Source organism: Rhamphochromis sp. 'chilingali', assembly GCF_963969265.1.
Source record: "Rhamphochromis sp. 'chilingali' genome assembly, chromosome: 7".
Lineage (NCBI taxonomy): Eukaryota > Metazoa > Chordata > Actinopteri > Cichliformes > Cichlidae > Rhamphochromis > Rhamphochromis sp. 'chilingali'.
In genome coordinates, this window is record NC_137934.1 from 24060820 (window position 1) to 24077085 (window position 16266).

Here is a 16266-nt window from a genome sequence, read left to right on the forward strand (position 1 = left end):
AAGCCTCTGCAGGCTGCGTCTCATTTAACTGAGCCCGATAGCTGGAGGAATGGCTCGTTAAGACACCTTAAAACATCGTTAACGTTTCCTCTCTCAGATTGTTGCTTATCAGGCAAAACTGTCTGCTCAGGGGTCACAGAGTCCTCCCAAAGTCTTCCACTACAATCCGCCAATCAGCCCGACACAGGCCCGATCTGCAGACATATCTCAGAGGAGTTAGACAGCACTCAAAAGGCCATCCTGGTGCTTAACAGTATAAAACCAGGGAACTGAATCCTTAAATCGTCACCTTTCGACCGGTGACTCTGCTCAATGTTACACCATAGAAAGAGGCACTCTCTATGCGAGATGGTGTTTTCTTTCACACCCTGCATGCATTAGTGAAGCCTCCTGATAGTAACATGTGCAATCAATCCTTCATTTAGAGATACTTGTGCCTAACTGTTGGTAAAAACCGAAGAAAAGCGAAGCACTGAAAACATTTTTCAGAGCGACGCTGCAGGAGCTCCGTTTGATTTTATCCACAGCTTTAAAGCAGCCGAGGTCAGGTTCAGCACACGCTGCCATTATCTGACATTTTGGGAAATCCTTTACACCTGAGAGTCAGATGGATATCAGCTGTCACGTCATTACATTCAAGTCTGAGTGTCCTTTTTCTGGAAGATAAATCCTCGCCTGTTTGAAGAACCTGGAAGGTCATTTAATGACACTTAAGGGTGGTTTAAAGGTTTTTGCAGGATCCTCAAAGACTCTGAATACATTCCATCAGCTGATAAAAAGGATTTACGATTTACGTTTAAGTGTAGCTGTGGGCTGTGGAAATATGTCAGCACTCTGTTAGGACCACAGATTGTCTTAAATTTCTAACAAAGAAAATCTAAAATTAATTTCAACCTAAATTTGGGGTTTTAATGGTAATTTAATTTAGACTTATTGGAGGGAGGGTAAATGTTTCTAAAGTTGTCAAAAATCCCTATAACTTGTGGGCTGGTACTAAAGTAAGACTGAAGAACATTTTTAGTGAGTTGGATATTAAACATGGACGTCATCTGTTGGGTAGTTTTGGATCATTTTGGCTGCTGCCATGTTGAGTTTTTTTCATAGGTGACCATATTTGGAGACGAGGGTGGAGCTAATGCGGCCAAACAGATGTGATGAACTTATCGATAGAGAACAAACATGTATACGTGTTTGTTACGTTTCTGTATCAGCCTGTAAACATGTTTATTTCTGCTGTTTTAGTTAAACATGGTAGTCTATGGGGACTGACTCACTGCTGCCTCTGCTGGACGTCAGAGGAACTGCAGGTAGTAATGCCGTTCTCTGCTCTGTCAGAAGCTCAGTGTGATCTGAGGTGTTTCCTCGTCAGGCTTTGCTTTCTGCAGGTGGTTGAGGCTTTTTTATCGTCCTGTGTTGTTTCTTTTCTCGTAGCAGGTCTTTGACTGAAGTGCTGATGAATCTTGACGTTCTCGGCGGCAGCATTGTTTGTCTTCAGTCTGATCTCCGGTGGCTCTGAAACGCTCTCGGAGCACCGTAATCGTGGCTCTCTGCGATCCCTGCTGCTCTCACGTTCTCTTCTTCCTCCCCTCATTCACTTTCTCCTCAGCTCCCTGCAGGAGGGACGAGGCTGTGCTCTGCAGCCTGGAGAGCCTTTAAATGAGTGACCTTTGAGACAATCAGAGGCGCCCCGGCTCAAACAAACCCTGAATGGCGAGTGGCGGTCCCCGGGCCCCGTAGCAGGCTGCTGCCCGGGCTGCCTGTGGATTACATTGATCCCCTGAAACAATGGCCTCACTGCGATCATGGTGGAGAGGGCTGATAAATAACATGTGAATAAATGCAGGGGGAGCACCGAGAGTCATGGAGGCCTCCACTCTGAGCTAGAAAGGATTTTCCTGTTGTTCCAGAAGCTTCACGTCCCAAACAGCCAACAGGTTTCATTTGACTGGGTTCTGTTCAGGTGACATCGTAACCACGGCTGACATGAACTCATATGGACAGTCGTTGCTGCTGCCATTTCCTAATAAAACCCAAACTTTGAAAGTCTTTGTGATTAGCAGCTGGGCTCGGCCCCCCCACACACACCCTGCCCCGCCCCACCCACTGTAGTCTATAGAAACGCTTGAAAGAAGCAGCGGCGGGATGAGAGGGGCAGCAGTGAGTGGAATATAAAACATTTAGAGAGCTCTTCTTCAGGAGTGTGAGGGTGAAACGAAGGGAAAAGGGAGATTACTCCGATCTGCCGGGGGAAATGTTTCTGTGGTACACGCTGAGGTGGGGGAGGGGCATAAATGTGTATTCATGTGGACGAGGATGCTGAGTGTTTCCAGTTTAACATCAGAGTGCGAGTCGAAGTCATCGTGAGCTGCTTCAGATTCAGGTCAATGCCAGTGTGAACACTTTCAATCTGTTTGTGTCGAGGGGAGACATCTGCTCAAGGATTCAGGCTAGAAGAGGTCACCTGTTCACCTGCTGCTACATTGTTAACAGGCAGGATAGATGTAAAGGATCACGGAGAGCATGACCAGCATTTATACAGCAGTCAGTCTGCTTGTACACTAAATACTTACTTTGAACACAAAGTAAACCCTAACAAAACCTAACAAACACACAACATTCAGATTAAATATTAAAAATATACTTAAAATATCAAAATACCAAGTAAAAAACAAACGAATGTAGAAAGTGCAACCTAAACACTTTTATAGTAGAAGATGAGTTCATTCTTGAAAATATAATAAAATGTAAAGTTTTTAGGTTTTTAAAATAACTACATAAAAAACCCTAAAACTTTAGCAAAGTAAATACAAAAATAAATAAGTAAATAAACAAGAATGAAGAACAATGCAAAGAAGAAATTATGAAGCGAATGGAAAAATACACAGAATAGTAAAATATAGAATAAATTATTGAAATCACAATAGTGAATTTAACAAAAGAAATAAAAAATTAGTATTACAAAGCTTACCTTTTTGTATTTTACCAAAATAAAATGTAAAGTAAATGGTTTTAAATGTTAATTAAAATGTTAACATTTAATTCTTGAAACTAAAATGAAAGGTCAATTAAAAAGTAAACATATACACTACATCCACAGTGTATACAGATACTGTGTATCATGACTGCGAGCTTGGAGGTGTTTCAGACTGTGTCCTGATTGGTGTAACCTTAAAGGCAGGAGGACGCTCTGCACACAGCTTTTTAATCTCAGCCACGGCTTTGTTTGCAGCATCTTCATACAGCAGGGAAATGTAGTTTCAGGAGGAGTGTGAGGTTTACTCAAAGTACAGACAGACTGAGGCCCTCACACACAGACAGAAGCATCTCCGTCTCACTCTCCCTCCCTTGCTGTTATCTGTCTGTCTCACCTGTCTGTCTCTCTCCTGTCTCTCTGCAGAAGCTGGCGGTCAGAAGCTGTCCTGTTGGGACGACTAAGCCGCTGTCGCTCATCAAGCCTCCCAGTCAGGGCATCGCCATCTCCGTGGTGCCGGCCAAGGCTCCCGTTTCCATGGTAACCGCACACATTAACGGACAGAAGGCGGTGGCGAGCTCGGAGCCACTGCAGACGTCCCCCATCAACCTTCAGACGGGCGGCAGGGCCGTGGCCGCTGGAGTCCACCCGTTCAGCAGCAGCAGCAGGAGAGCCGGAGAGCTGCCCCCCTCCCAGGTAACGTCCCTGCTGAGGTCACAGCGAGCAGCTGTTCCAGCTGTTTCTGTTCCAGTCATTAAGGTGAACAGGTGTCCAAAAAGAAACTACTTTACTTTTTCACACAGAAAGTAGTTTATTTCATGTGATGGATTACTACATCACACATCCGGAGATTGAGTCTCAAACACGTTATTGTGGATTCACCTGTTTTCCAGGTGAGCGATGAGTTAATAGGTTTCACACAGTAACACAGACCTGCACCCGATGCAGGCAGCTTTGTTTCCTATGGGTAGAATTTGGGTTTTTGTGAATGGAGTCTGGTGGGTTTGGATGGAGCCGTCTGACAGCAGCACAGGCACTGAAGATGTTTTCGTACTGTCCGCAGTGCTACGATTAGCTTGTCCTTTATTTACCACAGTAAATGTAGAACATTTGTTCCTGGTTCCTGGTATTAGTCTGCCTATTTCCTGGAAACTATAATGAAGGATATCAACAGCGGATGAATCTGTGGAGCTTCACAGAACATCTGCTTTTTGGATCCTTTCAGAGGTATTTTATTCTTTACAGTCTTTAGTCTACACTGCAGAGCTGAAGTTATAAAAACATTTTCCCTCTGAACATCAAACTGGTTTAGAGTTTACAGATTTAAAGATGCTTTAACGTTACGCGTTGGTCTTTAAAGTCGCTGGTTTAGGGAGTAAATGTGTTTTCTTTACAGCCGTCACCTTGTCGAGCATCCAGAAGCTTCTGTGTTGAGTCACTGCTCAGAAACCTTGGAAGAAGAAAGAAATTGCAAAAACTTGACATTTTGTGCCAGCTGCTCTAACATCCTGAATGATTGTGTTTGAATGCAGCTCAGCGTGTGAATGCTCAGAGTCAGACAAAGACCTGAAAACCACAAATTCATCAAGCACAACACTTCCTGTTAAAGTGTCATTTTACTTATTTCGTCAAAGAAATCTCAATTTTTTTAAAAGCTTCAACTCTGAGAAAAACACATCAAAAGCTCATGTATGTGTGGTCAGAAAACTGAGTCTGAATGTAGCAGAGCCAGCCTTGTTTTTTCATGTCGGTCAGTTTCCTGTCATAGAGTCTGATGGCGTGAGTGCCGCAGCTCGCCGCTAAAGCAGCAGCTGATTGTTGTTGTGATTCTGAACACAATGTGCAGCACGGAGGAGAACTCATGGTTTGAACTCAGGGACTGTTTTCCACTGTTCCTCCTCCTCCTCTGAGCTGTTAGGATTCAGGCCGCAGCACCTCACCTCTTCCACACTTTGTATTCAGCACCATCACCTCCATCAGCACACAGTCGGGAACCGAGCTTCACGCTCAACACCGGCAGCCTCCACACTATTACTGTAATTGCACGGCACCATAGAGGGAGGAGGGCCGAGCCTCGGGGCCCTTGGGCTCTGGCTTTATGCTTCCTCTGTCTGTCCGGCACATCAGCACACCTCATATGACACGCAACACGTCTGCTAATGTGAGACTGGCTCATACAGAGAGGCTGCACAGTCTGACAGGAAATAACATGAGGAAGCTCTGCATCTGAAACTAGTCCTAAACACCATGATGAACAAGGTCCAAAGCTTTCTAAAGAAGACCCAAATCAACACCTAAAAATGCAAGAATCAATGCCCCTAAAGGGATTTTGACTTAAATGGAAATGATGTCCTGGACGACGTTCAAAGCCTTTCTAACATTAGAATTAAACTATAACTAGCCCAAACTATGGTCCAAAACGAGTCTTAAATCAGGCCTCAAAATGTCAGAAGCAATGTCCCAAACCCTTTCCAAAATATGTCTCAACTTAGAACATCATCATAAACAGGTTTAAAATAATGTACTGTTTAATATACATGCATCTACATGCGGTGCAGTGAGAGTCTGAGCTTCCATCAGGGCTGCACTGATAATCATAAAACTCAGTCAGTGCGCCCCAGGGCAGCTGTGGCTACAAAGTAGCTTGCTATCGCCAGTGTGTGAAAGTGTGTGTGAATGGGTGGATGACTGAATGTAGTGTAAAGCGCTTTGGGGTCCTATGGACTAGAAAAGCGCTATACAAATGCAGGCCATTTTACCATTTGTTTAACACGGACCAGAAAATGAACACGTGACAATTGACAGTCCCACGACATTCAGGCTACATAACTGGACACTCGATGGTGTTGACTGTTCTTCACACATCACCAGGGGACCGGTCAGGGTGGGTTTGCATTTCAGGTCTAAATTTTATATGAAGTGAATCTGACCCTGATGATAAGCAGGTTCCTGGCAAGCTGATGGAATTAGGTTTACTCAGCCTGCACTTAGAGGCTTTTTGTGAAGCTTGTGGCCTTGGCCTTGTGCTTCCTGTCTTCTGTCAGTTTGAGGCTTCTTACAGGTGGACGATCAGCTGCTCAGCTGCCGTTGCCTCTACTTGGGATGCAAAGCAGGTCGAACGTTTGGTGCAATAAGGCAGCTGCTTTTCATCATCGTGTCACTTTGGACAAACCCAGACTGGCTCTCCTCCTCCTCCTCTGTCAGGTGGTGGAGGTGAATGCTTTGGGCAGCAGGACTCTCTCAGCTCTTTATGGCTGCATTGTTCAGCCGAAGCCAGCGCTCCTCACCCAGCTGCCATAAAAGAAAAAATAAACCCTCACTCTCCCCGACGCTTTTCTTGCCTCCATCAATTGAGAGTCGGTGGCTCATGTGTGAACTGAGATGAGGAGGGGGGGGGGAGGCAGGTCACTCCGACCACCTGGCCGCTAATTTGCAGATCAATAATGAGTTGTAATGGGACTGCTGCTCTGCATGAGTGCACACATTACAGCTGCATTGTTTCAGCACTTCAGTGAACTCTGAGTGCCGCTACACACACACACACACACACAGTTTCTCTGTGCAGAGAGACGGGGATGCCGAGGTGCCGCCGTGACCCGCTTTACAAATTCAAATCAGACTGTGTTCAGACGTCCCCCTCCTGCTGGTGGGGTTCATTATCTCTGCCAAGCAGGTGAGGCCTCGGTCTTTCACACACGACTCGAACAGTTTGGGGCATTTGGTAGAAAGTTTTGCTCCGAGTTTTTGAATTTGTTTTAATCATTTCAAGCTTTTCAAACACTTTGAGGTGAGGACCTTTTTCCTTCATCTTTATTTGAAGGCTGGTGATTTGGCTTCTCCCAAATAAGAAAACTAAATGCTCACTCAACAAAGCAAAATCTAACCTAAAAACTCCAGACAGTTAAAGTAAATGTGTTACAGCCATGTGTCCCATGTACTGGAGTTTCTCAGCTGTAAATCCTTAAGAACAAATAAAGAAGTTCAAAATATAAAAGTGCATCATAACGATGCCCAAACCATCTTAAACAACTCAACAATATTTGACCTTTTGAATTTGTCTGAACCCATTTAAAAACCAACATCAACATCCTGAACAATGTTTAAAGTAGAAATTGTTGAAAAGCTTTGCTAAATGCCTCTTTATCCAGCCCTAAAACTACCCTAAACACCCAAACACCATCCTGAACAGAAACTGATTTTAAACTAGTCTCAAACAACATCATCAACATCTCCCTGAATGTCTGAAATCTGGTTGTAAAAAAGCATTTAAAACAGCGTTTCAGCCGGCGCCGAAACAGAATGGAGAAATCTGCATCTTCAGCACTGGGCCAGAGTTTATCTGAAGATGACATCAGAAACATTCAGCATGAGCGAGTGCTGCCTCAGAGGAAGGGATTCAAAATAGAAATCATAAAATGTCGGATTTTATTCAGATTTGTTATGAAGCCGGTGAGAAAGCAGCAGTTTTACGTGAGCTGGAGATAATTGGGGCTGGTTTCAGTCAGCTGTGAACCCTGGCTACTGATTGGAGCTGAGCTCAGCGCATGTTAGCTGAAGCGGAGGTACAGAGAGGCTGCGAGGAGGCCAAATCTGTTTGAAAGTCGTCCACTTTAACGCCAATCCTGCCTCTCTCTTTCATGACTCTCCTTCTCGCCGCCTTCCAAAGACATCTTTATCCTCTTAAAAACAGCAGCCAAGGTCATCGGTGCCGTCCGCCTCCAAGGCTCGTCAAAGCCAGAGGAAGGTAGACGGCCCCTTCAAGTGGTCTGCACGAGCACAGAGGGTCCGCAGAGAGCGACGGTCGCATTAATCATTATTTCATTTGTCAGCTGGAAGAGAAGAGAAGGCAGAGGACAAACACGCATGCTGTATCTGCTGCTGATTTAGCTGGGCTCGGTTCAGTCACAGGAACTCAGGATTCAGGCTTCACCTCCCAGACCCCAAAACCGGGGTTTCATCTGCAGCCCATCATTTACTTTGAGATATGTAAGTGTGTGTCTAGGGAGAAGTGCGAGGTCATAGACACAGACCAAACAGGCTGAAATAGATTTATTCATAAAGAGCTCTTCAGTGAGAGCGCCTCAGACTGAAGCACAGAAACACAGAGTGATACTTCAGTCTCTCTGGCTCAGATCTGCTCAGTCATTTCTCAGGATTTGGGGCTAAACAAGGACTTCTAAACATTTCCATGAACATCTGTGACTTCAGTAACCATGACGACCACAGGAACAGCATTAGTGTTAACCTGACAGGAGCGTCCGTGAGGAAACATGGATCCTTTTTATTCATTGACCTCCTTACAGCTAAAACCTCAGTATAGATCATGAAGCCGTGCAACAATCGACCTTTTTGATCATCAGCTTGTTTGATCCTCACAGCTTCATAAGTCCCGCAGACATCTGCATGAGCATCAGCTCGTTTATCTTCATTACAAACTGCAGTCAGATCAGTTTTAAGTGTCAGAGTGACGATCGATCAGGGTCTGAAATCTGCGTCGCTACTCTGATGTCTGATCTGTTTTCTTCACCAAGTGCATTCTGGCTAAACTTTAAAGGGTCGTCTCGGCATGTGGGGTGGAGGTGTGATCAGAGCATGTTGGAGTAGATGAAAGCTCTCCTTTTACCTACATTTAGAGGTGGGGATCTTCGCCCTGCTGTGAGTCCTCCCGGGTTGGAATCAGTTTCTCATATTTTGGAATTTTTGTGTTTGCTGAGATAGAAACGGTTAATTCTACTCTGATGATGGATCAGTTTTGGTCCAGTCGATGAATTCTGTGATTCGTGATAAAGTTTGAAGGCAGCTTTAATTAGATTTTTAATAATTGGAGGTATTTAACAAGCATGCTGCGCTGCACGTTCACTTTAATCAGCACCAATCACAGACTCAAGGGCAGGAGGAGGAAGTTTTACTTTCAGTCAGCACGTTTGTTTTGTGCAGGTTTCAGAAACGAGTGTCTGCTGCGTCTTCATCATCATCATCATCAGTGTTCAAGTTTCACCGCTGAGAGCGTGAATGAAGTCGGTATGAAGCACAGACGGAACCAGAATTATAATATTTCCTGATCAATGTTCAATTTTAAAAAGATGTTTTTAACATAAAAATCACATTTGATTGTTTAAAAACCTTTTGAAAGGAACATTTGTGTACTATTTTGTATGTGTACCAGTTTTTAATGTTTACTGTTTCATAAATAAGCAAACCTGTGCCCCTGTACCATAAAACACATTTAATTAAACTACAGCATCATATTCAGTACATGTATGAATAAATAATCAAATATTTTACATGCACAGCCGGGCCATACCCCGAGGTTAGCAGGGTTCAGGCCAGTGACCAAAGACTGTCTGAATTATGTTGTTATAAACACTGAGCTGCACTAACATGCTCACAGAGAAGTCACAGAGGTCAAACTCAGGATTTCAGGTTCAAATGAGAAAGATTCTCTTCTTATTTCCAGCTTTCTGTTTTCCTGCTGAGTCAGATTGTGAAACAGCGCCCCCGGTGGACAGAGTCCCCCTGTTTTTTGTAGAAACACTGAGTGCAGCTGAAGCTGCTGATGCTGCAAACCGATTCTGAAATGTGTCGTCTCTGCTGTGTGTGCGCCTCCTCCTCCTCCGCTTCCTGCTGCCGCTGCTGCTGTCGTCATGAAAAACCAAAGTTCATAACCTCCAAGGCTCGCCCGCCTCAGGCCATAAACCGTCCTTTGACCTGTTGAGACTCCAACACTGCTCACTGTTTACAGCGTTTACCCATCAAAAGTGGATGTGACGCAGAAAAGTCAGAGAAACTTCTGAGCTGATCTGTGAACACAAAGCTTTAATTTTTATGTCACCACCACAGTTTGAGAATTGAAGCTGTACTTTGTAAAACAGCTGCTCCTGGATCAGCTACTGATGAACAATCTTTAATTTATTTTAATTACAGCCAGAATAGTTCAATAAACACAAAACTCTTCCTTTGTTGACTTTCACATGTTGTGGTTTCATATTTTAGTTTTTTAGGCGTGAAATCACCTCAGTCTTCCCCTTATATCAAGTGTTCCAGATGGATGTTTGCATTGAACACCTTCCTAATAATGAAGTCAGAGTATGAACAGTAACCCCACCCACCTGCTTCTTAAGCCTTTTCTTTACAAGGACAGCCAATCAGAAGGAATTGGGAGGAGCTAAAGGAGCAGCCGTGGGTCAGAGACAGGAGAATTATTCTGATCCGTGTGTCATACCGAGCCGCTGCAGCAGGGTCCAGAAACAGATCCGGTTTAATGAAATCAAAGCTGATTGGACGGAGAAGGAGTTTGGCTTTATTTTTCTGTTTTCAGTTCTTCTCGTAGATGCCACAAACACAGTATCCTCGTCTGAATGTGACCCCGGCCCCTCCTCTCTGGTTTATCGCAGCAGGCCTGCGAGACTAGGGGAGGAGGACAGTGTATGTGCTGTAGAGCCTTGGTCTGCCTCGGTCATAGTGTAAACTTAAAGAAGGAAGCAGAGAAAATTCATTAAAAACAAGAAATCACTGGGCCGAGGAGGAGGGGGAGAAGGTCTCCTGAAGAGAGGGTGCTTAGGCTTGGAGGAAAGAGGCAGCAATTACCAAAATGAAAGCACTGCAAGAATTTTCATCTCTGCAGTTGCCATGGAAACCAACCTCGTCCTCCTCCTCGCTATGGAGCCGCAGCTCAATACAATGGAACGAAGGGATTTTCATAGAAGAAGAAAGGAGGGGAGGGAGCTGCCAGGAAACATGGAGGAGACGCTTGTGGCTCATTTATAGGTTAGTCTGACAGAAGGAGTTGGCCAATCAGGGTGCAGACATCAGAGGGGGGACAGGGGGCGCTGTGACGGGGCAGCACGCTTTAAAAGGAGATTAAACAGAGGGAGCAGAGACGACCAACAGGGAGGGGGGATGGGGGGTGGGAGAGGAGAGGACCAACAGAGAGGAAGGGAAGGAAGAAAGGAGTCATTTCACTGACTGCTGCAATATTTTATGCATTAAACAGTAAAAATCGATTTCTGGTATTTATTTTTGTACAGTTTGGAAACACAGACTGAACTTTGAGTGTTTTGAATGAATTCAGTGATCTGACTGTAATTAGGCATTCCTGAGCTTCTGTACCGACTCTTCCAGCAGGTGGAAGATGTTTTAAAGTTTCCACTGAGCTCCTCTGAGCAGCAGCAGCTACTTAAACAAAGAGAAGTCCTCGTTAGTTTGAAGTGACGACCCACTCGGCTGCTTTTCTGTCTGTTATTTATTTGTTGCCTGGCAACAGGAAGAAGTAAAACGCTGCTGACTAACGAGACGCTGGAAACTGAACGACTTCCTGAGGAAGATTTCTTCTAATGAAGTTGTAAGTTTCATGAGACCAGCCGCGCAACAGCTCAGAAAGGCGGAGCTTCTCGTTACGGCCCGCCCCACTGCTGCGGTTTGACTTGTCTGAGCAGAATAATCTCAGGTTCAGGTTAATGAAACGGTTTCCCAGCATGCAGGAGTGCTGTGGTTTGATGTAGGAGCAGCTCCCCTTGTGGTTAGTGTTTGTTACCACAGCAGAATGAGCCCACTGGACTATATGAATTAAAGAGTTCATGTGGCAGACTGACCCCGTGTTGTGTGTCAGTGATGATGCTGAGCAGATGGATTTAGACGCCGGACTCGTTTGAATCCTGCTTCAGGCGGGTGATCAGTTTGTTGATTTGTGCTTTCTGTGTTGGTGCTCGAGGAGCTTCCTGCTGAATAACTGCGTTTGTGTGTTTCAGATGCTGGGAACTCTCACTGCTGTGCCCATCAAGGTGCCTCAAGTCAGCTCCCTGCACCGGCTGGCAGGACAAGCAGCCACTGTGCTACCTCAGGTAAAACCACTTGCTAGGTCGTCCTTGTTAGTCTGACTCCACATCACGATAATGTGTCAGGGTCAGCAGAACAGTCTGAGTCTGTAACAGTAGCTGCTTCAAGCTGAAAGCACCAGAATGATGAAATCAAAGTGTTTCTGCTGAGCAGCTCAGTGCAGAGTTTAAAGCAGAGCTTCAGGTTTGATCTGCGGGAGAACGCCCACTTCTTCTTCTGTCTTTGTAAAAGCTGCAGAGTCGCTTTGTTTTGTGCTTCAGTGACACTGTGAGCTGCTTCACACACTGTAACAGTAAATACAAGACCGCTGAGGAGCGAGGAGGGAAAAAGAACAATTACGAGAAAAAAGAAAAGAGGAGCAGGAAGATGAAAAAGAAGATGAAGGAGGAGAAGACCAGGGAAAAAGAAAGAGGGAGATAAGTAGGAACTAGAGGAAGTGAAGAAGGAAGGAATGGAGGATGGAAAAGATGAGTTTTTTTACAACCCCTTTTAACTGTTTGTATTGTTTATATTGTCTATTTTATTACTTAACCTTCTGTTTATTTTAACCTTTTTGTACAGCGCTTTGTGACTACCTGTCTACGAAAAGCGCTTAATAAACTTAACTTACTTACTTACTTACTTAACTGGATGAAGACAAAAAAGAGTAAGAAGATGAAGAGTAGGAGGAAGAGTTTTTTTGTGAAGCTGGGTTGTGTCTCTAAATCAGTGAAAATAAAAGTTTTATTTGGACGGTTCCTTTTTTCAATGAAACATTTGAATGGGATAAATTTGCATGGGATTTTATTTTGAAAGTCTTTCCCAGGTGGAAGTAAATCAAATGAAGTTTGGACACACTTGAAGAACCTGCAACATCCAGCAGGGGGCAGCAGAAACCAGAGCAGCACCACAGAGCTCACAGTTTCAGTCCCTTCATCATTTATCAGAAAATCCTCTCATAAATGTCTGAACTGAGTGTAACAGTGTTGACTCCTGCCTCACAGTGTGACTAGTTTAAACCATCATCTTCACCATCCTCCTCATCGTCGGGTATTCTTCGGATCAGGGGTGACACGTCATGCTCAGTCTCAATGATTTGTCCGAGTGCTTCAGGAAAAGTTGAGTGTGTGTTGTTAAAGGCTGTCCTCCTGATGTCCCCCTGCAGGTCAGGCCAAAGACCCAGATCCCCGACAGCCTTCCCCACAGCCCCTGCCAGGAGCTGCAGCCTCTCAGCCTGCAGCGGGCCGCCGCCGTGGTCAGCCCCAAGAGCCAGGGCCCCACCCTGCCCACCGCCAACAGCACCTTCAGCCCCGACCACCAGCCCAACGGCCAGAGCGATGCCTCACCGACCTCGGCCCCGTCGGGGGGCCCCGACTCTAGCAGCCCCGTCCACCACGCCTCTGCGGGGCCTGGCGTGGCCTACGCCATCATTGCTGCCTCCCCCGCCACCGGCAATGGGATGTCTACTGTCAGCGAGGCTGTCAAGGTGCGAAAAACAGACAGAAACCACGTTAATAATAATAATAATAATAATAATAATAATAATAATAAACCATACCCCCCTTCTGGGAAATGGTTTGGACAGCTTTGGACATGTTTCCAGCCTTTAAGTCAAACTTTCATATTGAGCCATTTGTTAGTTTTCTTTGGTGCCCCCTGGTGGCGGAGCCTGCTGAAACTCAACTGTTTTTACTGTTGATCAATGTGTTTGTGTCTGATTACTAAAGCTAAACTCAGACTTCACTGAAGCTGGTTTAAAGATTTTTAATCTGGTTAAATGAAATCGAAAGGAGCCAGTTGAGGTGGTTCGGGCATCGGACAAGGATGCCCCCTGGGCACCTCCTGGATGAGGTTTTCCGGCATGTCCCACCGGGAGGAGGCCCCGGGGCAGACCCAGGACACGCTGGAGAGATTATATCTCTCGGCTGGCCTGGAAACGCCTTGGTGTTCCCCCCGGATAAGCTGGAGGAGGTGGCTAGGGAGAGGGAGGTCTGGGCTTCCGGAATGAAACCGGAAGTCATCTACACGGGGCAGGTCACATCTCCTCTGACGTCACCTGTTTGTTTTCAGGTGATTATCATCCAGCCGCAGGCGCCCAGCAGCACCGAGGGGTCCCCGGCCCCGCCCACCCCCAAATCCCCATCCACCCCCAAATCCACATCCCTGAAGAAAGACGAGGACCCCGAGGTGAGACGTTACTCTTCATCTTCATCATCATTACAGTCAGCAGTCAAATCCAACTGAACTTCATCCTCACGTCGTCTCTCTCTCTCTCACTTTTCCAGAAAATCGCCTTCATGGTCGCCCTCGGCCTCGTCACCACTGAGCACCTGGAAGGTGAGTTTCCGGCTGCTCAGAAGTAACCAAGTACTTTTACTCGAGTACTAACCTGATCGACTTTATGTGTCAGCTGCTCCTCATTACATTTTGAACAATTCAGAGAAAACATTAAAAAAAAGCTGAAGGTACACTCTGTTAGCAGATGAAACAGCAGTTTTTAAAGTGTTTGTGTTTCTGTGAACAGAAATCCAGATGAAGAGGCAGGAAAGGAAGAGGAGAAGCACAGCCAACCCGGCCTACAGCGGTCTGTTCGAGCCAGAGGTAAGAGAGCCAAAAAACGCTGCGATCGCCTTTAATCTAGATTAAATGAGGAATGTGAGTAGTGCTTGTGTTCATGCTCTCACTCTGTCCCTCGTGTCCCTGCAGCGTAAACGCCTGGCGTCACATTACCTGAGCAGCTCACTCTTCCTGTCAGCACGAGGTAAGGAACAGCTCACCATCCTCTGCCTGCATCAGCATGTTTACACAGCTCACAATCAAACACTTTAACTCCACGTTCTCACAGTTTTAAAGTCAGTTTCATCTCTCATTACCCAGCAGCAAAAGCAGTGAAACATGACCTTTAACCTCATGGGCTATTTCACTGATCCTGAACTGAACTGTTCAAATTTGGTTCCGAATGTGCCGATTTCACCTTCAAGTCCTCACGATTCATGGTTCAGACATCACTGGACTCCCTAGGGTGACCTCTGACCTGCCAGCAGGAAGTAGCACATGCTGATGCTCATTCACTCATTCCTTCATTCACTCATTCACTCAGCTCATTGATTGCAGTGATCTGATTGGTTGATCTTGACTCGGTTACTAACCTACCTGAGATGTTTTAACTGAATGGCCTGCACGGCTTCTCCTCTAACCTGCCACTAACCTCTGCTCTGCTTCAATCCACATGCTAGACTCTGAGGATTTCTGCTGGAAGGTAGGTCATGTGATTCATGATGTCATACCCGTGTTTCAGGTCTTCTGTTTTCAGATGTGCATTAAAGTTCTTCATTTAAATCATCAGCCCGTCTCTCTTTTCACTGTCACTGACACTGCGAGATCATAGGCTAGCAATGTGTCAATCCCAGGTAGCCCCGCCCTAAACTGTCCCCTGCTTCTTGCTCTTCTAATGGGACGTCATTTCCAAAATGAGCTACATGTTTTATTGCAAAAGTATCAGATGGAGTTCACTGAGCTCAGGGGTCAGCTGGCTGGAGGCTCCCCCTGCTGGCTGTTAGAGAAAATGCAGACCCTGGTGGATGAGACCGGTACTGATGGATGCTTTTCGTGCTCTGACAGCAGGACTTGGAGCATGATGACCACTGTGCCGTATGTAAGGAGGACGGCGAGCTGCAGCAATGCCACAATTGTCCTCGAGCTTTTCACCCCACCTGCCTCCACCCACCGCTCAAAACCCCACCCAGAGGCCCCTGGTACTGCCCCAAGTGCCAGAAGAAGGTACGACCTTCCCGTCCTCACAGGTTCAAAGGTTTTTGGCTTTCGGTGCTTAGCATGTGTGTCTAACAGCATCGATCTGTTTTCGCTGTCCAGGTCCTGAATAAGGAGAACATGTCATGGCCACAGAACTTCGTTCAGTCCTACGTTACACACAAGACGGGTAAGACACGCGGTGAGCGGCCATGTTTGTCCGAGCGTACTGACGGTGCACTGATACATGTTTGTGTGTGAGCAGTGAGGCAGGAGGAGAAGCGACGGCTGCTGAGGAGGAACAACGAGCTGAAGAAAGAGTGTGCTCACCTGGAGGAACAAGACAAGCAGCTCAACAAGACACTCAAAGTACGAACACACACAGAGTTCAGCGACACACTGTGGTCACAGGTCTGGGTCCAACTTTTCCTGCGCTTTTGATCCTTCGTAACTTCGTAGGTGCAGCAGCAGTCTTCACATTATAAGTCTTTCAGTGGGTTTAAAACTGATTTGGTTGCAATTTCTACAAGAGCTTAAATGTGAAACTTTCATGTGGACATGGATGCTGTAGTTTGGGAAAAATAACACAAATTAACTTAAAAAAAAACACATTATATATAGTTCAATTTTATTTACATAGTGTTAATTCACAACAATAACCACCTCATGGTGTTTTATACTGGAGTGACTTTATAATAATAGATTATGAAGATTTATGAATAGAATGAAGA

At 45.6% G+C, this 16266-nt stretch overlaps 1 protein-coding gene across 3 annotated transcripts in view; it reads left to right on the forward strand.

The window, feature by feature from the left end:
- Positions 1-16266, forward strand: part of phf21b (PHD finger protein 21B) — a 90494-nt gene that overhangs the window by 68743 nt on the left and 5485 nt on the right. For all 3 annotated transcript variants that reach the window (XM_080886457.1, XM_080886456.1, XM_080886458.1), the window contains 11 exons: positions 3398-3667; positions 11719-11811; positions 12951-13271; positions 13856-13972; positions 14071-14122; positions 14310-14386; positions 14492-14546; positions 15022-15044; positions 15407-15565; positions 15659-15725; positions 15801-15904. In XM_080886457.1, the coding sequence (XP_080742583.1) occupies positions 3398-3667; positions 11719-11811; positions 12951-13271; positions 13856-13972; positions 14071-14122; positions 14310-14386; positions 14492-14546; positions 15022-15044; positions 15407-15565; positions 15659-15725; positions 15801-15904 (1338 nt within the window). The remainder of the gene's footprint in view (positions 1-3397; positions 3668-11718; positions 11812-12950; positions 13272-13855; positions 13973-14070; positions 14123-14309; positions 14387-14491; positions 14547-15021; positions 15045-15406; positions 15566-15658; positions 15726-15800; positions 15905-16266) is intronic.